A 22,702-nucleotide genomic window follows, 5' to 3' on the forward strand; every position below is an offset into this window, starting at 1 on the left:
ATGATTGCGTTGTATTTGGAGCTTGCGAATGCGAGGGAACTACCGCCGATTAGGATGACACGTGAGGTGGATGTTGTTGCTTTTGTGGATGCGCCGCCTACGGTGGATGCTGGGACGGCGGTGCAGGATGACGTTCGTTGTCCATTTTGCTGGGGCGCTTTTGGTACGGATGAGGATGAGTGTAGGGGGGTTGTCAAGCAGGTTGGGTGTTGTGGAAAGAGATTTGGAAGGGGTTGTCTTGTTGAGGCTATCAAGGGCAGCGAGCTGTGTCCGAACTGTAGGAGGGATTTTGATATCGTGCGTGTTGCTGATGAGGAGGGTAGCTAGTATGTGTATCGCGAGCGAGGACATCTCTCCCAGAGACTTGCGATATCTTAAGATACAATCTATTTACGAACGCCTGCTTATTTCCAGTATTTGATCCACTCATTTTCTAGATCCGTCATGCTATCCTGGATGATGGCCGCTTGCATCGCCTTCTCATTTGCTTTCGCCATCTGCGCGTTTGTTATACTCCAATCAATCTGTATAGATGTTAGTCATCATCATACCCTCTCATGACGACATGCCAGTCAGTTCAGAACTCACCGGCGGTGCGCTCCAGCCACTGACAGCCCATTGTGTACTGCTCATTCTAGCTTGCGACTGAGCAATTGTCATCTGATTCCTGTGCATTCTCTCCTGCACTTTGAGCTGCTGAATTTCTTGCTTCATGCGCCCAAGCTGAATCTCGATCTCTTGCATCTTGTTGTTTCGTGCCATGAGCTTTTGTCGGAAGTTGGAGATGTCATTTGTACGACAGGCGTCTGTGAAGTACGACTGGAGACGTGGTGAAAAGAGATCACACAAGAAGCCTCCATTTTTTGCCTCTTGTTCCTCAAGCTGCGCAAGGATCGCTGGTTGAGGCGAATCGGAATAGAGGGGCTCGATATGTTTGAGGTAGCATTCCTCGCAGGCGGTGAACTCCGGAACCGTAGAAGGGAAGCTGTACTGCTTTTGGCCTAGAACTAGCTTCCCCTGCTGGCAGGCCGGGACTGGACCCCATTTCTTGACGAAATCGATCAGTGGTGTAATGTCACGCGTCTTCGTTTCGAGAGTACTTTGCGCAACGCTGGCGATCTTATCAGCATACTCCAGACACCGTTGTTGGCCATTGCCCTGCGTCATCAAGTCGCAGGTAGCGAGAAGCCTTTGTCCGTTTGCAACGGGCGCAAAGATGCGCTTCAGACAGGGAAAGATGACGTTTATGTGCGCCACACAAGATGAACAAGCTGTCATCTCTTCGACCAGCGACCCGGTCTTTGGGTCTTGAAGACAGTACCACGTCCTCGTTACAGCGGGTCTTCCTCCTTTTTTGACCTCTGGATCCTCCATGTTGAAGTTTGGGCAGATGCCATCCCTGTCATTCTGGATGCTAGACACTTCGCCCAGTAGGCTCAAATCAGGTTGTCCCTGTTGGAACAACCACATGTAGGCTAGTCTCACCCACAGAAACGAGAAATCACAGAGACAAGACATCGTAGCTGGTTTGGCGGGACCGGCAGATATAAAGGACGCATAGCGAGTGTTGCGGAAGGATGTGTTGTAGCAATCCGGGCAAATGTCGAAGTTGGGGATGGCCCTCGGTGATTTGACTTGTAGCCAGTCATTATGCCCTTGTGTGAAGTTTGATCGTTTGCATAGTCCAAGTGCTGGGTATTGTTTAGTCTGCGGGGTTGCTGATTCTGAGGACGGTCGAGGTGGAAGGGGTGGGGGCCGAACGAGAGGCATGACTCGTGCAGGAAGTCACCTTGGTGAATCGAGTAGTGTGAGAGCAGCCAGTGAAAGAATTGGGTGTGGAGGACAGTCTTTGGTACGACGAAAGACAGCATATGTTCGTCTAGAGTGTGCGAATACCTTTAGGCTACATAATGACTGGTCTGCCGAGGCTTTCAGCTGAAGAGGCTGAAAGTATCGTCCGAATACGATACCGGTGAAAGATCGCCCCGCAACGAGCGTCCAAATGAGGCCATGAAAACGCCACGCATGTCGGACCTTCTAGATGCGTTGCGCATCAGATTGTGCTGTGCATCGTAGAAGCGAGAGGATCGACAGCTGCGGCCCATCAGGTCATGGAGGAAAGTATGGCTACCTGGCATTTCGTGACCCTAAGTAGTCGGCAAGTATGGCGGCAATATATGCCAGTGGTGGGAATCTCATCAATTGTAGGCTCAATGGTTTTGTGTGAAAGTGGTGGCTTGAGGGATGGTGGGAGATGCGCGATCTCGACAACAGGTGTCTGAGCCGAGCGGTTGGTAACACCACCTCATTGGCTGACATCTCGCTTCCCCTTCACCCATTATCAACAATGTAGACAGCTAGACAACTTTAGCTTGAGAAGGCTTGTACCAGATCATATACATTAAACGAGTGTACAGTGCCGAAGACGCATGCAGTAAAAGACCGATCTTGCTGATAGTACACCACAGGTTGTCATTACCATGCAGCTGGCAACAAAGGTAGCAGAAATATGGTACGTCTCTTTGTACGAAGTTCGAAGCAGTTGGATGCGACTTCGACACACTTGCAACAGGCCTGATATTTATTTTGGATCTTGTAACTGATGATCTTATCACACCACGCGTTCTATTAGTGCGCTGTCACCTTTGTTGTAGCTAGACAGTACGCCCAACAGATTTATGTAGCGGCAGGTGTATCCTCGTCACTGTTGGAAGTAGTGTGCACTCGCATGGGAGAACACTTTGCGTAGCATTCGCATAAGCTAATGTTGATCGGGGATCATTACGACATTTTGCACCAACAGGCGAGACATGTTATGTGTACACTCGTTGGTCATGGTCAGAGGCGTGCAGTCCTGTCGTCCAAGATGTGGTGGAACATTGAGCCTCCTTGTTGCCGCACAGTGTCAGTCGCACGGGGCGGTACACACATCGTGTTTGCACAAGGCAGACTGTGAAAAAATTCATGTTTGACTCTGAGGTGTTGGCCTGCTCGTTTAGGGCTGACGGAGGCCACAAAGCGTCTCTCATGGGTTGCAGAAGCGCCCGGAACGGGAGGGAGTGTTCCAAGAGCTTAGCCCCTCGGAGATTTTATGCTTTGGAAAGTGTCGTGGGTAAACCTGGTGGCTTCGAATTCTGTCATCGCGATTCGCTTCGCATCACCTTCTTAGCGGTGAGGGCACACAGTATGGCCGGAAGAAGCTAATTCCGGTCTGGCTTGGTATCGAGGAAACGGATGCTGCGAAGAGTTCATTTTCCACAAGTGATGCCCAAGACTGAGAAAAACTCTAAACTAATCCTACTATTGTGTCTCGTGCACCTACTATAGCAGACCTGAGTCGATTGCCTCTAAGGTACCTGCTAGTCTTGGGTACGATTAGGCAAACAATGAGCTGCTTCATACCAGGTATTTCAGCTGTTGGTGGAAGGCGCAACACTTGTTCAGAGGCCAATATGGTGGCCCTTATCCGAGCAGTTGTAGATTGAGACATGTGCATGATTGCCATTGTTGGTGGACTTGGCATGGGGACTCCTCTGCCAGCATGAGATCGAGGAATGAAAGCCAGCTTTTCGGGTAGCCAAGGTACCAGCATCCTGGGATGTCGCGTGGCAGTCACTAGTAGGGATCGCTTTCAGGCCGCCCAGTATCATGACTTCGGATGCATCGGGCTATCTGAATGCCATTTTCCAAATGAGTCTAGATGGCGTTGGTGGTGGGGATATTTGCCAAAGAAACGATGAGAGTAAGCGCCGATAACGTGAGAGCGGGGTCGCTTCGGTTGGATGTATACACAAAGCTGTCGACGCATAGTGGGGCACCGAGTGTGTTTGACACCTTCTTCAAAGCCATGCCATTACTCATCGACTATTGTAGTGTGCTTTGCGCATGGAATCTTGTTGGTTCCAACGTCGCCGACATACTCAACATGTTGCGTAGTTGGCATGGAGAGGCACTTTCCGATCAGCCACAGACTTGTGTGCAGGAGTTATGCAGGCCGTAGCTGCAGCCTCCTGTAAGTCATCTAGGAGATTGTACCTGTCGGTTAGACAAAGACGGAAAGAATGACCTGTGCTCCACGGCGCTTATTGACAAGCCGCCTTGAGCGCGGCTAATGTCAAACGCGGGAGCGGCGTAGGTCGCATGAAGAAGGGCAGCTGGTGCCATTGTCAAGGTGGACAAGGTAACTGCTTGTAGGCCAGACTAATGGTACTATTGAAGACACGCGCGGCGTGAGCTGTGGTAGGTTGGCGGAAAGAAAAGTTGTGTGCTTTCGTGCCCCAGTGGAAAAACTGGGCATTCGATTGGCCAATCTAAGCATCCGAGCACATGGTAGCTGGGCACGCTGATACGCTTGGGGAATCTGGAGATGAGCTAGTGGAAGAGGGCTACCGATGACGATCCTACAGATTTAGCAAGAAGAGGCTCTTGGGATGCCATGTGTCGACGGACCTACGCAGGCCTTCATTTGATGCAAGGCCGCCACGTCGATATCGATGGGGCCAGACTGGAGACAGAGCAAACGGTAGGAGGGCACCGCGACTGTGCCGCACACTGGTGCTGCCTTGGAGCACCTGATGGAGCCTTTTTGAGGAAGGGTGCATTAGCGTCTCATGGAGGCCTGGCCCTAGTCGTCTGCAGCAACGTTCGCCATGCGCAGAACTAATGCTGGGTGAATAGACGGTGCCAAGGGGCTGCTTACCTACACCCTGGAGGGCAGCACCGCCGTTTGTTCTGCGCGGGACGGCATCGGGGTAGGACAATGGATCGCAGGTGTTCGCACCAGCAAACGGAATGGGGAACCAGGCTGGTAGCGATGGCTGTTCTAGAGGATCCAGTGTCGTGTCTCTGGCACGCACGGCGCGGGATCGCTCAGCATGCCCGCCATCTAGCGTGTGTTTGGGCGCTTAAGCTGCAGTTCATCCCTGAAGCTTAGCAGGACCCAGGGCGGCGATTCGTCTGCGGCGCCAAGTGGTGGTGGTGAACGGACAGGTGTTGTAAGCGGGCGTGGTGCACGGCCGGGCGAGCAGTTCGCTGCTGCTAGGTACACGATTGACGCCGCCTGCCGCCTGCCTGCGCTGAGAGTCTCCACCGAGGCAGAGTCGCAGTGTTGAAACAAACAACGACACCTTCTGCACGCCGCACCTTGAGCCTCTTCCCGGCAGCTGGCCTGCTCTGATAAGCCTCGTCCCGTCCTTCTTTCCCGCCGCCCTCCCTTTTCGCGCCGCGCCTTTCCTTCTGATTCGTGACCCGCCGCTCAGCCTCGCCAACCTTGTCGTCTGGAGTGATAGGCAGCCCATCGCGAGACCGCCCGCGATTGAGCTTTCCCACCGCAGCGTAGATCCGGCGCAGTCCTGGCGCAGCTTCTGTTGTGCCTTCCCCAAGAGCAGTGCGAGGCATGGCAACCGCGACGCAGCTCATGCCGTCGCCGAGTGGCCTGAAGTCCATGTCGGCATTCAGCCCCTACACGGACTCGCCCAGCTCACCGGGCACCTTCGCTCACGTCTTCTCAAATAGGTGCGACGCCCTCGCTGCGAGAGCATTGGGGACTGCGGGCTAACATGGACTCCCCAAGATCCTCAGGGCACACGTCCGACCACCTGCAACCACCGCCCAGCCCATATCCGGCGACGGTCGACCCTTCGCCTGTCGACAGCAATGGCACGAGCCATACCGACCACACTGAGGTACGTCGTGTCGTGGGCGGATATACGAACGCGCGGGGCTGACCCCACTATAGATCGAAGACGACGCCCAAGTCAATCACCCAAGTGCAAGCGAAGATGGCATGAGCGACATTAGATCGCCGGGCACTGACGATATAGTGAGCCCGGCGAGCCAGGACGGACCCGCAAAGGTATCATATCATCACCTCCACCGCGCCTGCCCGCACTCATCTAACCTGTGACAGCCCCATACCCATAAGCTCAACACCGCCGTGCGCAGGGCTGACTCGGATGATGCCCCGCCGTCTGTCATCCATGCGCCAGACACATTCAAACAATTCGTGAGTACCCTTCTGTTTTGGTTGCACTACATGGCTGACGTGGGAGCCAGAGCCAGAACCGGATGACGTCTGGCGCGTCGTCGAGCGCAAACACGTCAGATAACACCGCAGTCGTCTCGCCGTCAACACCAGAAGCCAACATGCTTCCGGATGTCGAGGACAAGCACACTTCTTCTGCCTACACTACGCCCATTGATACCGCTGTGTCAAATTCGGTTACCGACCGCAGCACGCCGCGTGCCCAGACAAGACAAGATTTCGAGGAAGACCTCAGGCGGCGCAGCGTTCGTAAGAGCGTCAATCTCGCGGGTACGTCTCCGTGCATCTCGCAAAACACACGCGCTAACATATACAGATATCGCCGAGTACGAAGACCATGCCACCACGGATTCCTCTGCAAGCTCAGTCATTGAACAAGATGACAGCCAGTCATCACAGTCGCAAGACGGCGAGTCCATGTCCATCGGCACTCAAACGATGGGCCAGGCGATCCACGGCATTCAAGAGTCGGAGAAGGAAGTGGCTGCCCTGCGAAGCGCATTGGACGAATGCTGGACACTCTGCAACTCGCTGGCCAAATTGAGCCAACACCACAGGACCCGCATGTTCCACTACTCCGGTGGAAGCCCTGATATGCAGGAGCATGCCTGGAGAACATGTTGGCGACTTTGCCAGAAACTCTACGAAAGTAGAGAGGAGAACCCCTCCACGCAGATTCGGCCGACCCTGGAGCTGTGCCGAGACTTTTGCCAGGCACTATTCGACGTGCGTCAGCGCGGCGATGAGGCTTCTGATTCGGTGCTTAGAGTCAGCTTCGAGCTGAACAACCATCTCTACAACGCACATGATCGCACGCTACCCGAGACATTCCGTGAACGCACTCTGGACTTCTACCTGACGTTATGTCATCGCTTAATGAAGCAACGCACTTCTCTCCCAGAAGAGACCGATTCACTGCTCCATGCATGCTGGTCGTTGGCAGAGATGCTTTTCAGCCTCCGTCAGAACAGCCGAGATGGCAAGCCAGCCGACGAGGAACTGCTGGGCTCGGCAATACAGGCGTGTTGGGAGTTGTGTGACTTGTTCCGTGAAGGCTGGACGCAGGTGCGGCCTGATCGCGGCACTCCGCGACCGACTCAGTATGCCTTTTCGACCGGTCGCAGTTCCATGACGCACCGCTCCCAGACCGCGTACTCGGAACGGTCTGGACGATCCTCTAGTGTCAATGAGTCGTATCACTCGGCTATACAGTCAAGGAACGCGACGCCAATGCAGCCAGAGACACCAACTACCATCTTCGATGACCGTGAAGAGTTCTCGCCAGCAGACGAGCCCAACGTACCAAACATACTTGTCCTCGGCCCAGAAGCTGGCATGACTCGCACTCATGACCGCTGGTCATCCGCTTCATCCAACCTTTCTACATACTCCGACGCTTCACAACACACTTCTTCGACCGCCACTGCCGGTCGAGAGGATGCCAATTTGGTCCGCCTGAAAGGACTGATCATCAAGGCGGCCATCAACACGGGCTACAATCGCCAAATACCCCTCCCTGACTTTATTCGTGCATTACCGTCCAACAGCTTTGGCGCCGAGACGTGGCAAAGTCAATTATTCGAGAGCTATCGAAAACTTGTTCTTGCAGACCCGACCCTACGAAGCGTCCATACTCAACCACTCCGCAGGCTGACGGCACTTGAGATTGGACGATCTGTGCAATGGCTGGGCCGCAGCGAGTCTTTCAAGTGGCTGCGCGAGCTCTATCGCTTCGTCTTTGGGGCCTATCCTGAAGATACCAGTCAGCGCAACCTCATCATCAACGCCTAACGTACGTTTCCTGCACTTTACACATGGATCTTTTTCGTTTCGGATCTTGGATAAACTTTCTCTGATCTCGGGTGTTATTTGGATGGGCCCTTTTATTCTATTTCCGCCATATACCCCCAACGCTCTCTTCAGTGTGCGTACCATTCGGTCCCAGCATAGTTTCATCGCATGTTGTAGATTACGGATCCTGCATATTCGCTTCTGTGTATACCTTCTCGCTATCTCTACCGCCTTTATGAAGCTTATTGCCAAGATTACGATTTTGATACTATATACGAATAATAACCCATTCTTACGAGCGTCCGGCTAGATTGATACTTAAGTGAGCGATTGCGGAGTTTCCACTTGTTGGCTGTTCTGGTGGCGGTCATCATGTGCGCCTATTGGCTTACCGACGTGCACGACTTCAGCTGAATGTTAGCGCGACACTTGCACGCAGCTAAGCTGAACACTTGCCAGACCCCTCTAAGACGCCAGCTCTCAGCCTGACAATTGCAATATCCTCTCCTGTCACATTCGAGTGGCCGCCATGGAAGCCATCGCAGGACTTAGTCTTGCTGCCAACATCGTACAGCTTATAGACTTCACTGCGAAAATCTTATCGACTGGAAACCAAATTCGCCAGTCAGGTTCTACCGTACAGAACGCAGAATTAGAACGGGTGGTTGAAGACTTCACGGCACTGAAAGAACGCATGACATTATGGGCTCGTCCTAATCCGGCCAGCTCGGGCCCATTGGCCCAGGACAGCCAAGTACGTCAGACATGTACAAGGTCTGCGCGCCCACGACATCAATCTTACATGTTTATAGGTACTCGAGGATCTGGCTGCTGAGTGCACGAAGATTGCTCAAGAACTCATCGCCGAACTCGAGTCGTTGCGATGTTCCAAAGACGCGGCCACATACAAAACGATTCTCAGCGCCCTAAAAACATCCTGGAACGCGAAAAAGGTCGAGGATCTCAAGTCTAGACTTCAGACGATGCGTGATGAGCTCCAATTTAGAATTCTGGTGTCCATCAGGGACGATCAATTGCAAGGTTTAGATGAAACGAGTCGGACGGCGATGCTGAGCATAGTGGAAAGTAACAAACAACTTGGCACGACAATAACTTCACAAACCGACAAGATCATACAACAGCAAGAGATCGACAGCTCTTTGGCATCGACACGTCACAACGAGGTCTTACACGCCATCACCAAACAAAGATTAGAAAAGTACAGCATAAAGGATGTTTCGCGCGCAATCACGAATAAGCTATACTTTGCACGGAAAGACGATAGATATGACGACATTGTCGCTGCTCATAAAGACACCTTTGACTGGGCACTGAAGAGCCGCGCAAATGATTCCATAACCTGGCCAAGCCTCACAGACTGGCTTCGGCAGGAGGGTGGCGTGTATTGGATTAGCGGGAAGGCCGGATCTGGGAAATCAACGTTGATGAAGTATCTACATCAAGATCCTCGATTTTTGGAGTCGCTAGAAACCTGGGCTGGGGGAGATCATCTGGTAATTGCCGACTTCTACTTTTGGAATGCGGGTGCCGAGATCCAGAAATCCCAGGAAGGCCTCCTGCGTTCGCTGCTTAGGCAAGTGCTCGATCAGAACATTTCCTTAGCCTCTACACTATTTGCGGAGCAGTATCTCCTCGATGCTGAATGGGACGAATTCCCAACATTCCACCAGCTTCGGTGAGCATTTGGGAGGCTCACGAGTCACCCTCTTACATGCACAAAAATTGCAATAGTAGTCGACGGGTTGGACGAATTCGATGCTCAACGAATCTCGATGACTGAGCTTGGCGAGATGTTCATCACTGCCACAAAAAATGGCAAAATTAAAGCCCTTCTATCGAGCAGGCCCCTCACGGAGTTCACGGATTGTTTTGCTGGTCGGCCACAGCTGCAACTACAGCAGCTGACTCATAATGATATCACAACGTATGTGAATGGCAGTTTATCTATACATTCTCAAATGATGTATCTCAAAGCCACTTACGAAGACGACACCAAAGCTCTTGTGGAAGAAATTGTCAGCTCGGCCTCTGGCGTTTTCTTATGGGTCAAACTTGTAGTGAAGTCTCTCCTTCAAGGGCTACAGAATGGCGACAAGATCGAAGATCTTCAATTACGGCTTCGGACTTTACCACGGGATCTTGAGGCGCTTTTCACTCACATGCTGAGCAACGTACCTCCCTTGTACAAGTCGCAAGCCGCATGCATATTTCAAATCCTTCGATGCAACGACCAAGGCCATCTGCAGTCGTCTGTGAGAGGAGATGAAACAAGGCCACTATCCGCTGTCAGATTGTCCTATGCAGAAGCCAAGATCGAGGAGATTATAAGCGCAGACATTTCTCCCTTGTCGGTCGAAGAACTCGAAAAGATAGAGACCACCACGGAGCGTCGACTTAGAAGCCGTTGCGCTGGTCTCCTAGAGCTCCGGACGCGAGTCAAGCCCCAGGAAGAGGACACAGGTCAGGACGAATCATGTCAGGTAGAACCAAGGAGCAGGAAAGACGTCGTGTATCTTCACAGGACTGTTGCAGATTTTTTACACAAAAAAGAGGTCTGGGACGATCTGGTAAGCCACGCAAAGGGACGGAAATTCCACGCCTCTCTGGCTGTGTTACAATCATTGGTCATGGAAGTCAAAGCAGTCAATCTAGGTTGGCAGCAACCTGCCGATCGCAAGGTTCCCTGGGAGCTTGTGACTGATGCTCTGCTCTTTGCGCGACTTACAGAGACGAATACCAAGGCGAGTTCTCGGGAACTTCTCGACGAGCTCGACAAAACAATGAAGACTTACTTCCCAAACGTCATAGGAAGATGGGGGGAACAACAACAATACGAGGGGGCGACTTGGTGCGACACATGGGAGGAGGATTATCGAAAGCCTGCTCCCTGGCATGATAACTTCATGTCCCTGAACGTCAGATTTGGTTTGACTTTATACGTCCAGGACACCATCCGCGCAAAAGGTCAGCTTTGTTTTGACAAACGTGGTAGGCCACTGCTCGACTATGCGTGCAGACCTGAGCCGCAATACGGACACTGGTCAGACTTTAGTGACCCTGATCTCGTCCGAACTCTCTTAGTAAACGGCGCTCATCCGAATCTCAAGTTCAACGGGTTCAGTGCCTGGCAGAATTGTCTATATACGAGGGTCGACAACCCCGTCAAATGGGTATCCATACTGAAACTCTTAGTTCTACATGGGGCGGATACCAACGCATGCGTCGAGACAAAGAAAGAAGGCAAGAAAAATGCACTGGTTGTTGTCCAGGAGAACTTCGATGAATTCTTGGCCGGGGATGCTCAGGCCACCGAGCGGATGAAGGAGCGCTTCGCGTCTCGTAGAGCAACAGTACCTTGTTTTCCAGTCACAGAGAAAACACTAGCCCAGCTGAAGTTGGATGTTATGGAGTTGAAGGAACTAATCGTCAACCCTAGAGCAGTGCAAGGCAAGGTTGGAAACAGGAGTTCGAAGATGTTTGGTGAACGGGTGACGCTCCTTGTCAGGCGTTTGCTCGGGAGAGAGCACAAGTGATGCCCATCACTACTTACAGCGTGAACACACCGATTAGATCGTTTAATTGATAATGATGTACGCATTGCTCAGAATCTATGGTCGTATCATTGGAATGACAGTTTCGAGATCTCATAACGTGGATGCGTGAGGTGGCGCACAGACCACACCTCGGAACCTTGGAAGCTCTCTCAAGCTCCCCATATCGCGACTCCGGAGACTCTACACCCACCATGTAGTCGCCAGCAAATTTTGGCGGTTGAGCCTACACTTTTCAATGCCTACGCGCGCGATCAAAGCCATATTTTATACTCGCTTCCACCATGAGAAAGGTAGATCAAAGAGAGCCACGCCTCCAAAAACCCCGCTAATATCTTCGCAAGGGAATCGCGTCCTACATCAGGTACCTGCAGGCGCCATAATACCGTCCAACCTCCCGTCGGCGCTCACTACACCACTCTTCACCTTCTCTTCGGTCACGCAGTTCCTCATACCCACGCAGCAGTTTTGCGACCGCCTACTGACATTCTGCATCAACCACAATCGCGTCATCGGATACCCTGTTTGCATAAGAGAAGGGAAATACAGTAGAAATGAGTTCATCTTCAACTTCGCAATCGTGATAGGCGAGAATGAACGCGACTGGGCGTGCTATGGTGAAGTAGTGAGGAAGTTAGGGCGCTTGTTGAGAGGCCTAGAAGAGCAGGGCGGATTCTTGTCCAGAGAAGAGGAGGGCGTTTGGGAAGATGAAGGAGGAAATATTGGATTTGGACCGGACGATGGCGTCGGCGGATTTGGAATAGGTGGTGGCAGCAAGGTGTATGCGCTGTGTGAGATGGTGCTAGAGGATTTGAATAACTACGCCGAGTGTATGATACCAATTGGTAAGTCATGCTTCGTACCAGACTGTATTATGCGACATACTAAACAGCTACCAGATGACTCGAATACGATCAACCTGAAGCTATTCCCTACGCGACCGCCTCCTCCACCTATCCTCGCGCATCAAGTTCCCTTGCTCACCATATCTCTCCACAGTCTTCAACAACCCGTATCTTCGGACCTCACTCTCAATCGAATACTCCCATACATAAATGGTGTCAACTCGATAGCCCATATTGCGCAGCTCGCTGACACCGATCTCTCTTTGACAAGACGAGCCATTCAACATTTGGTTTACTACGGATGTTTGATACTATTGGACATATTCAGCTTCAGTGCCATATATGCGCCAACAGCAGAGATTGGTGGATTCATAATGGATGCAGAGGTGAAAGAGGAATGTATGCGCTACGTCAGCGTACCGAGAATGAGACTGGGTTCGAATGCAAAGACGGCTCGGATGGACAGTGAAGTTTCGGAGAGGAGTAGAGACGAACGTAGTTCGACCTCGTCTTTGTCATCGCAGCAAAGCGAGACTGTCGGATCTACGCTTAGGATCTCGGAATTCGATAGTCATATCGCGACGCAAAAGAAGGAAGAGGGGGAAGAGAATGTATGGCAGACGAGCCATGAGACGTTGATAACACTGTACACATCGCTGCGACAGGGCCTGACTCTGAAGAACTGGGTGCTGGAGAATCTGGACTTGCTCACTGGCATTGACGTACGCCGCTTCATTACCTTCGGCATCATCAAAGGTTTCCTCTATCGTGTACACAAGTACGCGATAGCGACCTCAACGACCCTACCACCCGCACCACCAACTAGCCTGCAGACAAGTGCCGCGACATCACTCGTGAACCCCCGCGACTCAGACACTACCACGATCCGTGGTAACGAACGCGTACACCATTCCTCCCAACCAAATATTCAGACCCACGGTCACCACACTTCCCAACCCAGTATCCACACGCATCACCCGTCCTTCTCCATCCATAGACCGAGTGTCGCTTCAGCGATGCCTATGAATCCTCATCATCTTCAGCAACAGAATCCCCAACACCTCGGTGTACAGAAGGGGGAAGAACATCAAACCCTCGAGGGCTTGGTGAGCGATAGGGACAAGAACGGGAGCGGGTTGCCTCTGTTGAGGTTTTTAGATGGCATGCACTGTTTCGATGAGATATGTACGGAGTTGGGATTGCCAGAACGTGTCGTCGAGGGGAAGGTACGGGGCATGGGTGAAGGCGCTGGAGTAGTTGTTCATCGATGAGAAGAGTTGAAGAGAAATGCTGTGTCAGACTTCTGTATACTATGCCCTAAACCCCAATGCTTATATCATGCTGGCGCCAAACAATGCATCCCCCAAACAAAACCATGAGCTCAGTGCGATGTTCCAAAACCAAATGTCCAGAGAGAATTCTGCTGCCGTTTCTCATGCACCTTTACCGCGTACCTCCAATTTTCTAGGCTTCTTCTTCTCCTTCTTCTCTGCATCTGCACCACCATTCTCCTGGCTCGCCTTCCGCTGCTGCGCAAACTCATCTGCCGCACGTCTCAGCGCCTCAGGATCCGGTATACCGTCCTCCTCCCCACCCATCTGGTCTTGCATCTGCCCATCGACGTCCTTCTCATCACCTTCCTCTCCACCTTCCGTCTGCCCGTCCTTATCCTTACCATCCTTCTTCCCACCCCCAAGCTTCACCCACGGCCCATGCACACCACCCACCCCAGCACCCACCAACGTGCCAACAGCCGTCGTAGGAATGGTAGCCACAGTCCCCACCAGCGTGCCTACTACCGTGCCCAGTCCCGCTCCCACGGCCATGCCAATACCACCACCGCCTACACTACCCTGAAACGCGCCTGAGCTGAGTACGCGCGCCTTTTTCGAGTTTCCATGCGCTTCAATCTCCTTGTTGTATGCATCTTGTAGGTACTTCTCCCGTTTCGCAGGGTCTTTGATAGTTTCGGCGGCGGCACGGAGCGACGAGGCGGTTTTGGCGGAGGCGAGCGCGGACTCGGCGCTCGCAGCGGCTTCTTTGAGTTTGTCTTCGGGACTGTCTGACTTTGCGGCTATGCTCTTCAGCTCGTCTACGTCGGGGACCGAGGAGGGTGCTTGTTGGTTTAGCTTCTTGGGTGGCATGACAAGTTACTTTTCTTTTAGTCGTTTGGAGAAACGTTGCTGAGTGAGGTGTTCGGAGCGAACTTTCTTTGTGTGTGAGAGAGCGCCATGATGATGCGTCGTACGTAGGGGACTCCTTTGGGCTTTGGTCGTATCCTTGGAGGGTGCAAGTTCCCGTTATGACGTCATTTATTCACGACTCCGCTCGTCGCAAAACCTGGAAGACTGCGAGCACAGCGCGTTCCGAGGACGGATCACTTTGTCAAGCATGGAGATTAGGGGTTGGATTCGAAACGCAGTGTATTCAAGTCTAGGGGTAGCTCGCTAATTGAGCGTTAGGGTCGCTTCACCATTTTCTATGGTAGATGTAACCGAAGTCTATGATACACCCTCTACGAAACTCTATCTCTCACTCCCAGCTTAGGGTCCAGCTACCTTGCCAAGCTCCGCCACTGGTCAAGTCGTTCAGACCTGTCAGCTTCAGGACGCTGCTGGTAGAGTTGAAGTCTACCTTGCTTGCATCGATCGTCTCGCCGTTAAGCTTGACCTGTCCAACAGATGAAGCTCCCATGATGGTGACGTTGGCAAGCGCGTTAGTGTCCTTGAACTCGCCCTGAACATCAGCCTTGAGCTGTCCACTCATAGCAGCGAAAGTAACATCTAGGCACGATTCCGGCTCAAGAGATTCGCCGTCGTCAACATATAGGTTACCAGAAGCAGTTCCATCTGTTGATAGAGCAACGATGAGACCCCATGGGTTCTTCCGAGACTCAGTAGTGGTATAGCCAGGCTCTTGAGTCGGCAGTACTGCGCCACCGCGGACGTATACGGGGATATGGCCCAGAGGAGCTGAGATGGTAGTGTTGACACCAGCTTCAGCCTGGACACGCTCGCCAGAGTACCAGTCGAACCAGCTCTCGCCGTCAACGATACCGGGGAAAACACCATTGACGGTGTCAACCTGAGGCTCAAGAACGGGGGTGACGAGGATGTTGGGTCCCAACATGAACTGTGTGTCGACACCTGCGAGCTGTGGCTCGTTCGGGAACTCCCATGCGAGCGCACGCATCACGGTAGAACCAGTGGTGTGGGCGTCGTTGAAGAGTGTGTACATGTAGGGCAGCAGAGAGTATCGGATGTGCATGGCGGTCCTAGATGCAGAGGCTACGGCATCCCAGACGTAGGGCTCCTGTGGAATGGCAGAGAGCACGTTGTGGTTGCGGTAGAATGGGAAGAAAGCAGAGAGTTGCATCCAGCGGGCGCAAAGTTCCATGTCGGTGTTTCCGTTGAACCCACATGTGTCGACACCAAACATGGGAATACCGAAGAGCGAGAAGGATAGAGCCTGAGGAATGGAGAAGAACATGTAGGCCCACTTGGAAGCGTTGTCACCACCCCAGTGACCAGCCCACTTGCCGCTACCAGCGAATGTGGAACGCCCGATAATGAAGGGTCGCTTGCCAGGGAAGACTTCGAGAAGACCCTGGTAGGTGGCATTGATGATCTGGTGGCCAAAGAGGTTGTGGACATCGTACTCCTCAACGCCATTCTCATGTGTCGCGTTAGGGCTGACAGCGTGAACAGCAAGATCAGCTCCACCCTGGACATGGTTGATGACGTATGGAGGGTAGTTGACGTTACGCGAACCGGGCGTAGGCTCTGATCGGAAGTAGCTGGCAGTTGTGGAAACCTCTGCCGTGGGCTCTGCGGACAATGCAGCCTGGCTCGAGGCACCGGCTGAGGCTGAAGCAGCCTCGGTTGCGTTGGTGATGTTGAAGCTTTCAGGGAAGTCGTAAACAATGTTGCCTACCTCACCAGGCAGAGAGAAAGGTGGGTGAACAGGGTTCAAGGTAACGTTGCCAGTACCGCACGAGCCGACACAGAATGAAGAGACTTCAGTCATGTCAACCCAGAAGCCGCTGAACGGCACTTCCTTGTACCACTCAACCATCTCCTTAACCCACCAGGCTACACCGTTGGCAGATAGCCAATCGGGGAAGACAGTGTATCCAGGCCATACAGCACCGATATATTGGCTGCCATCAGGGTTCTTCAGGAAGACACCAGACTCATTGCCGCGTGTGTAAGTGTCGTATGCGTCACTTGCGTTCTGCGGATTCGGGATGTAGATCGCCGCGTCCACAATGGGTACAAAGTGCTGGTTGTTTCCGTGCAGCCAGCCAAAGAAGTCCTTGACACCAGAGGGAGAGAAAGTCACGGGATCAAGAGTGAAGTCTCGGTATTGGTCCATATAATCGATGTCGAGCCAAATAGTTTCTAGTCATGGTCAGCAAACATGCTCAAGCGACACAGTGCGAATAGAAGCTTACCCATAGGAATGTTAAAAGCTCTCATAGTCTCAACAACCTCTCTCAATTCTGTCCAGTTGCGGTAACCCCATCGACACTGGTGGAAACCGAAGGTCCAGTACTGCTGCATGGCAGGCAGTCCAATCGCCGACTTCTGGTACTCCTTGGTGACCTCAGGCTGAGAAGGTCCGTCGTAGAAGAATAGATCGATCGCACCTCCCAGTGTCCGCCATGAGAGATGGTCAGGCTTCATGACAACATCCATGCCGTGTGTGTTACGGTAGTAAACACCATGGGAGAGAGACTCGTACTTCGATCCAGTTGGCTTGCTCTCGTAGCCATAGTTACTTTGCTGCATCTCAGACTGTTTGAGAGGAGTCCTGCTACCATTGCCACCCTTCTCGAAGTAGCGGGTTTCCAGGTAGAACGGATGGCTACCGTAAAGATTGCGGTCGATTGGGTCACCAACATCAGCAGCGTAGATGGTCGCGGTGAAGTTATTGTTCAGGCGGAGGCCGTGGATACGTTCTCCCAGACCGTAAAGATTGTAGTCTTCAGGCAGGCTGTTCACAAACTCGACAAACTGGTTCTCGTAGATGAGATGCGAGCCTTGAGTAGTGAAGATGATGTCCCCAGTAGAGCGACGGCCGACATTGAACCAGAATGATGGCTCATTGCCCCCTTGAATTCGGTTAGCTAAGAATCTCGGGAACCCAACAATGTCCTTGGTGGGATGACTTACAATCAAATTTGAGGTCTGTGCCCTCCGATGAATCCTCGGCTTGCGGCCTTGGGATGAGATCCTCAGGAACAATCCATTGGGACTGGTTGCTAGCATCTAGATGTTTGGGGACAATGCTAACAGCTAGTCGCCCCTTGGCCTGGTATTCAACCTTCAGGTCTAGCTCCTCGATATCGGTACCGTAAGCATTGCAAGGTGCTCCAGCCAGCGTCAAGGTGGCGCTCAGGCCACGGTCGTTCTGTTCAAGACCAGACGCCTTATAGCCTGGGCAGACATCCTGTGCATTGACAGCTTGCGGATCGTAGATGTTGGGGATCTGCTCAACGCCTTGGTCCACTGTGGGAGGAAGAGTAAAGACAGGGCGGAATGAGGTAGGTGTGCCAGCCAGGGTCGTGCTCCAACCGCCGTCAGACGAGCTGATAGGTGTCTGGCCAGTTGTAAACGACAAGAAAGACGAGAGCAGCGTTGAAGCTTGCAGATAGCTTGAGCGCGACATGATAGATGTGCTGAACCAGTCGAGTGCTGCCTGAAGATCCTTTGGGGTCCATGACGGCCTGGTCCCTTTATAGCTTTCCGCACTGCTGTCCACTGCATTAGGCGCCATATTGGTTTGCTGAGTGAATCTGCGATTCCCCGCAGTGAAGGAACCTGCAATGACGCTGAGCAACAGGAACTGGACTCGAGGAGGCTGGGCGCCTGCATGCACCGTGCATAAGCGAGCTCCGTGCGGGGGATGATCATGGGGGAACGCGCCGACATTGAGCGAATAGGAACTTGCGGAGACATGCAGTTCCGTCGATGTGTGGGGATCGTGAATTGGGAAGTCGAAGGCGCGCTTCTAGATTCGAAGCTTCGTGGCTTGAAGCTTGTGATAGCTCATAATGCCTGGTAGAAGCGACTTACCCGTGGGTACATCCAGTGCGGGATGCACCCCAGCATGCGGTACAGCGCGACAATCCTGAAGGAAAAGAACAAATCCCTGAAGGAAAAGAATCGTTTCATTGTCGAGGTTGGAGGTTACAACAGCAACGTAGGGTGGGCAGGTGATGTCAAAGGCGACATCTTCATTTGTAGTTTCAATGTTTGGCACGAGAGTCATCGTGCCTGCTTCGACATGAACTGAATCAGTGGGTGCGACCTGTCGGAGGAAAGCTGCTAAGCATCCCCGAACGCCTTCACAACGCTGCTGCTTCCTCGGTCCACGTGAACATCCTAGTCCCGTTCCGAAGCTGACAAGAGCACAGGTCTTGGACGCGCCGCGGAATGTATTTCGGTAGAGCCACAAAATGTACATGCACGCCACGATATGGCGGGTTCAACGTTCTGTAGGCCACATGTCATGACAGTGGGGTCGCACGCAGATCTCTCCACAAGCACGGTTGCTGGTCACGAAGGAAGAAAGCTTATACAAACAGCGATGCTGTTATGGAATTGACGTTTTGTTGTATTTCATTGATACTGTTTGTTTTACATTACGTTAGGGTATTAAAGTACAAGAATCTTAGATGTCGTCGTGACATTGCATCCGCTCTGCAGGATGGTCCGTAGTATTTGCTCCTTGCTCGCATTGCATCATGGAGCTGCATGCAGTTCACGGCCTCGCGTGTCCTAGCGTTTCCCGCGTGCTCCCTTCCCGTGCGTCGGAGTACAGGGCTGTCGCGCACGCCCTCGTTGGTCCAAAGTCGGGACAAAGAAGTGGAGCGTCGAGTGGTATTACACTGCGCGCAATGCGATCCTTCCTGAGGGTCTCGGCCCGTGGGATACAACGAGTGTGGGTGCACGCAGTACACGGCCCGCATGGGTATAACTACAAAGCTCAAGCGCCCCCAATGTCATAGTTGGAATGACGGTAGGGTAGGCGGCTTGTATAGCTCACGTCAATGGCGAGTAGCTTGTAGGCCTGCTGTCCTCGCTGGGTCGATGGAAAGTCTTGTATTCGGCGTATTCATCGCCTTCTTCAGCAAGATACAGTCCATCGTCCGGCAGCCAGCTTCGCGAATCGTGCGTAGCTCGGGTTGCCGTCGTCATTGTAGAAGCCCGTGCGGATGCTCGACGTGGTGCTGTTGGTGGTATAGGAGATTGCTGTCGCGGGGGGGTATAAACAGTTGGTGATAAACGATAGTTCGGGTTCATAGGGCTGGGTAGTACCATTGAACCTGGATGTAAAAGCAAACCTGATGCAGCAGGAGGTGCACCAGGTGAAAGTGGTTCTGGAATGAGACTCGAGTGTAGCATGGCGGACTGAGCCTTCTTTGGAGAAAGAGATAGTGGCTTAGGGAATGTGGATTCTGTTGGTGTACGCGCTGGGTTGCGTGAAGGAACGGTGGGCGTGGTCGGCTCACCATTTGGTTGATCGCCTATGATATCCTGGTACCAGTCGTAAGAACGAAAGCTGAAGCTTGGGCTTGGGGGTGGCAAGTCGGGTAGCGGAAGTTGGGGGGGCTTGCTCTCCAGTTTCGAAAGTGTTTCTCTGACGGGGGAAGGTGGTTCGGAATCACCTCCGTTTGAACTGTCGTCGGCTATCGAGACACTGTCAACAGAGTGTCTTCTGTTCGGTAACTGGCTGAGTTCGTATTCCGAGTTTCGCTTTTCCGTGGTAGGCGTGGCATGAGAAATGGAAATCGATGGAGGAGCGGCTGTGGGCGGTATGTATTCCTCAAACTTGTATCGCGGCGCACGATCACGGGTTGGAGTACTGCTGCGAGGAGTATCGTTACCCCGAAGCGAACTGACGGCATTGATCAACTCATCATCGAGTATCATGCTCTTATTGATATTGACATTGACAGCATACGATTTCGATTTCGTTGGTGGTGGTGGAAGAGGATGCTCCATGAGCGGATGAGGTCTTGGACGAGGTGGCAATGCCTTTTCTGTCGAGCTTCGTGCGTGCTTCTCCATGGATCCTGACCTCTTGTTGTCTGGTTTCTCCTTCTTCTCATTGAATGCAAGAGCCCTGGCAAAGAGCCCAGGGTCCATGGTATGTTGTTGGTTGAAGACTGCGTTCTGGGGACTGTTTGGTAGTGATGCTACCAAGGTCCTCTGATCTGTGGCATTCGAGGCAGACCTTTGGCGAGTGTGTGAAGGCGCTTCGATTGTATGGGTGCGTGGCCGTCTTGCTCGAATCCTCCAGAACCAGTAACCAGCTGCAATCATCAACACTACCATTCCTACAACGCCTACACCGATACCAATAGCCGAGCCTGGGGTTAGTCGCGAAGTTGGCTCGGCGCCCGATCCGCCAAGCGGTGCAGCACCGCCCATGGTAACACATCTTGCGCTCGAGCACGCTTTGCCGCTTGCGCAGTCGCTATCCGTAGAGCATGTCTCGGTGGGTCCCTTGGAAGTGTCCACAAGGCTTGGCTGGTCGAGTGAGTTGGTTACGCTGGGAACGGGAGCATTCGTTTCAAGTTGGATGAAAGAGAAGTCGGATGCCAAGTTGGTAGGTAGTGCGGTTGGTGACGAGGACGCGATGCGTAGGGATGTAGAAGTTGCGCTTGGTTTCCGTTGTCTGGTAGAAGTACCAGTCGCTCTTTGTGACGAAGTAGATGTAGCTGGTGCTCGTCGCGATGAGGTGGATGTAGTGCTTTGTGGTCGTCGGCGGGTAGTAATGAGTGTGGTAGACATTATTATTAAAGATTGTGTTGAAGCTGGATATACTGATAAGGAGTGAGTGAACGACGCCGCGCCGATACCTCAGCCACTTCGTCAGGATGCGCAGGCTTCTTTATGTGATACACCAAGTTGTCCAAAAAGAAAGCATGTAGAACGAATGTAGTGTGTATGAAGGATAGTAGTAGGTGTTCACAAAGTCACGAAGATCCGCGATCGACAGAGTCCTTGCGACACAACATCGCTATGCAGGGCGGCACGGGTTAGACCATATCTTGTAGGGTCCGGCAGAAGAGCGTGGAGCTAAAGTTTATTGACGATGCACGCACGGTGCGGGCGATCCACGTTCGGTTGGAGGTTTGACGATCCTTAGTGCGCAACCCAACGTCGCACCCGTCAAACCTTGTCCCCAAACATTGCTTTTGCCGCAACAGTTGACAGTGTGTGTGAGGACAATAGAGGTATATTACGACGACGGAATGTACCGTTGTGCTGATCGAGAAAAATTGAGCACCCAGTTCCTGTTGCGCCCAGTATTGAGTACGTTGCGATTGCTGCTGTTAGTTCCCCTGTCTACCTACGTAGCCGGATTCGGCAGCCGTAAAAGCACCGTAGGGGCCCGAGTCAGGAAGTTCACGGGTGCGCCTCCAAATGTGGTACCAACTCGTTTCAGGGGCACGGAAATGGTACCTGCATATACTATTTTCTGCCTGCGAGCCATCCCACTACGTCTTTCGCGCTGCTGTCGGGAGGGAAAACAGGGTACCAGACTTTGACGATGACTGCGTCTTCGATCGCGAGGGCGCATCTCTTGATCAGTGTCTTATCTTGCCATCCAAAGGTGGGTAGTCTCAGGGCATTTGCAAAGTGTAGATTCTCGTCCGAAAGCAGTTCGTAGGGTAAATGCAGCCGATCCTTGGCCTCTTTCTGGTAGGCAGTGTCCTGAGTCGACAATCCAAATACACGCTGTGCGCCGAGGTCGCGTAGTTTGACCATCTCGTCGCGAAAGCTGCACGCCTGAGGTGTGCAGCCTCGTGCTCCTGGTATGGAGTTCCAGTCTTCAGTGATTGTTTCACCAGGTGCACCGGTACGCGGATAGCAGAAGACGATGGTCAGGCCCGGATAAATCGAGACATCAAGCCAGTCGCCTGACGTTGCGGACAAGGATACGGAAGGTATCTGTGTTCCACTCAAGTGCGAACACGCTCCGTCATCCTGAGGGACAGGTAGGTCCGAAGGGAAGGATGTGTCTGTGCTCGTCAGCACTCGGTCTTTTGAGTATCTGTGCCACTAACGAGCCATGTTAACAGCCGGCCGTCGGTACCGAAGTGTCGTCAAGTTACTCTTGCCTGGCTCACGCGCTACTCACAACGTGCGCTTCGGTCGCCGTCAAGTTGGTGCTTAGGGGACTGTCTATGAGTTGGTAGAGGGTTGACCCTGATGCCCTGAATCGACCTTGCACGAGCGGGGTCCGCAATGACATTTCAACAAAATCGCGACGATCCAAGGTCTAAAACCAGATCGAGGTGAGAAATCGTGATACAGTATTGAGTCAGCCTTGGCTTTTTGCTTTGCTGTCTGATGGGGGTGTATCGTGGTGTTGTCGGCAATGGCAGACGGTGAGTGGTGGTGAGAAGGGTCGGGTGGCTTGAAAAGCATTGAACA

General features: G+C 52.7%; 8 protein-coding genes across 8 annotated transcripts; 3 read left to right on the forward strand and 5 right to left on the reverse strand.

Annotated features, from left to right (window-relative positions):
• Nucleotides 1-365: 365 nt before the first annotated feature.
• Nucleotides 366-1,850, reverse strand: BKA58DRAFT_102013 (uncharacterized protein). The gene is made up of 2 exons (XM_046163744.1): nucleotides 589-1,850; nucleotides 366-524 (listed from the first exon to the last, which is right to left on the reverse strand). The coding sequence occupies exons 1-2, from the start codon at nucleotides 1,768-1,770 to the stop codon at nucleotides 405-407; spliced, it is 1,302 nt and encodes a 433-aa protein (XP_046029555.1). The 5' UTR covers nucleotides 1,771-1,850; the 3' UTR covers nucleotides 366-404.
• Nucleotides 1,851-4,993: 3,143 nt separating this feature from the next.
• Nucleotides 4,994-8,134, forward strand: BKA58DRAFT_377891 (uncharacterized protein). Its single transcript, XM_046169650.1, has 6 exons — nucleotides 4,994-5,514; nucleotides 5,573-5,684; nucleotides 5,738-5,854; nucleotides 5,909-6,004; nucleotides 6,055-6,313; nucleotides 6,360-8,134. The coding sequence occupies exons 1-6, from the start codon at nucleotides 5,396-5,398 to the stop codon at nucleotides 7,832-7,834; spliced, it is 2,178 nt and encodes a 725-aa protein (XP_046029556.1). The 5' UTR covers nucleotides 4,994-5,395; the 3' UTR covers nucleotides 7,835-8,134.
• A 191-nt stretch (nucleotides 8,135-8,325) lies between these two features.
• On the forward strand, nucleotides 8,326-9,534 carry BKA58DRAFT_452914 (uncharacterized protein; the record flags this gene model as incomplete). The annotated part of the gene is made up of 2 exons (XM_046174438.1): nucleotides 8,326-8,588; nucleotides 8,647-9,534. The coding sequence occupies exons 1-2, from the start codon at nucleotides 8,364-8,366 to the stop codon at nucleotides 9,532-9,534; spliced, it is 1,113 nt and encodes a 370-aa protein (XP_046029557.1). The 5' UTR covers nucleotides 8,326-8,363.
• Nucleotides 9,535-11,589: 2,055 nt separating this feature from the next.
• BKA58DRAFT_466370 (nitrogen permease regulator 2-domain-containing protein) lies at nucleotides 11,590-13,563 on the forward strand. The gene is made up of 3 exons (XM_046175011.1): nucleotides 11,590-11,699; nucleotides 11,751-12,251; nucleotides 12,306-13,563. Exons 1-3 carry the CDS (start codon nucleotides 11,645-11,647, stop codon nucleotides 13,520-13,522), a joined length of 1,773 nt encoding a protein of 590 aa, XP_046029558.1. The 5' UTR covers nucleotides 11,590-11,644; the 3' UTR covers nucleotides 13,523-13,563.
• BKA58DRAFT_377895 (uncharacterized protein) lies at nucleotides 13,564-14,506 on the reverse strand. The gene has a single exon (XM_046169651.1). It carries the CDS (start codon nucleotides 14,393-14,395, stop codon nucleotides 13,685-13,687), a length of 711 nt encoding a protein of 236 aa, XP_046029559.1. The 5' UTR covers nucleotides 14,396-14,506; the 3' UTR covers nucleotides 13,564-13,684.
• Nucleotides 14,507-14,783: 277 nt separating this feature from the next.
• BKA58DRAFT_307942 (glycosyl hydrolases family 31-domain-containing protein) lies at nucleotides 14,784-18,029 on the reverse strand (the record flags this gene model as incomplete). The annotated part of the gene is made up of 3 exons (XM_046167183.1): nucleotides 14,784-16,651; nucleotides 16,705-17,364; nucleotides 17,426-18,029. The coding sequence occupies 3 exons, from the start codon at nucleotides 18,027-18,029 to the stop codon at nucleotides 14,784-14,786; spliced, it is 3,132 nt and encodes a 1,043-aa protein (XP_046029560.1).
• Nucleotides 18,030-19,280: 1,251 nt separating this feature from the next.
• On the reverse strand, nucleotides 19,281-21,331 carry BKA58DRAFT_102127 (uncharacterized protein). Its single transcript, XM_046163750.1, has one exon. The coding sequence runs from the start codon at nucleotides 21,050-21,052 to the stop codon at nucleotides 19,298-19,300; it is 1,755 nt and encodes a 584-aa protein (XP_046029561.1). The 5' UTR covers nucleotides 21,053-21,331; the 3' UTR covers nucleotides 19,281-19,297.
• A 1-nt stretch (nucleotide 21,332) lies between these two features.
• BKA58DRAFT_102126 (thioredoxin-like protein) lies at nucleotides 21,333-22,560 on the reverse strand. The gene is made up of 2 exons (XM_046163749.1): nucleotides 22,333-22,560; nucleotides 21,333-22,287 (listed from the first exon to the last, which is right to left on the reverse strand). Exons 1-2 carry the CDS (start codon nucleotides 22,337-22,339, stop codon nucleotides 21,737-21,739), a joined length of 558 nt encoding a protein of 185 aa, XP_046029562.1. The 5' UTR covers nucleotides 22,340-22,560; the 3' UTR covers nucleotides 21,333-21,736.
• Nucleotides 22,561-22,702: the final 142 nt, after the last annotated feature.

The sequence above is a fragment of the Alternaria rosae genome (genome assembly GCF_020736505.1).
Source record: "Alternaria rosae strain MPI-PUGE-AT-0040 chromosome Unknown BKA58scaffold_2, whole genome shotgun sequence".
Lineage (NCBI taxonomy): Eukaryota > Fungi > Ascomycota > Dothideomycetes > Pleosporales > Pleosporaceae > Alternaria > Alternaria rosae.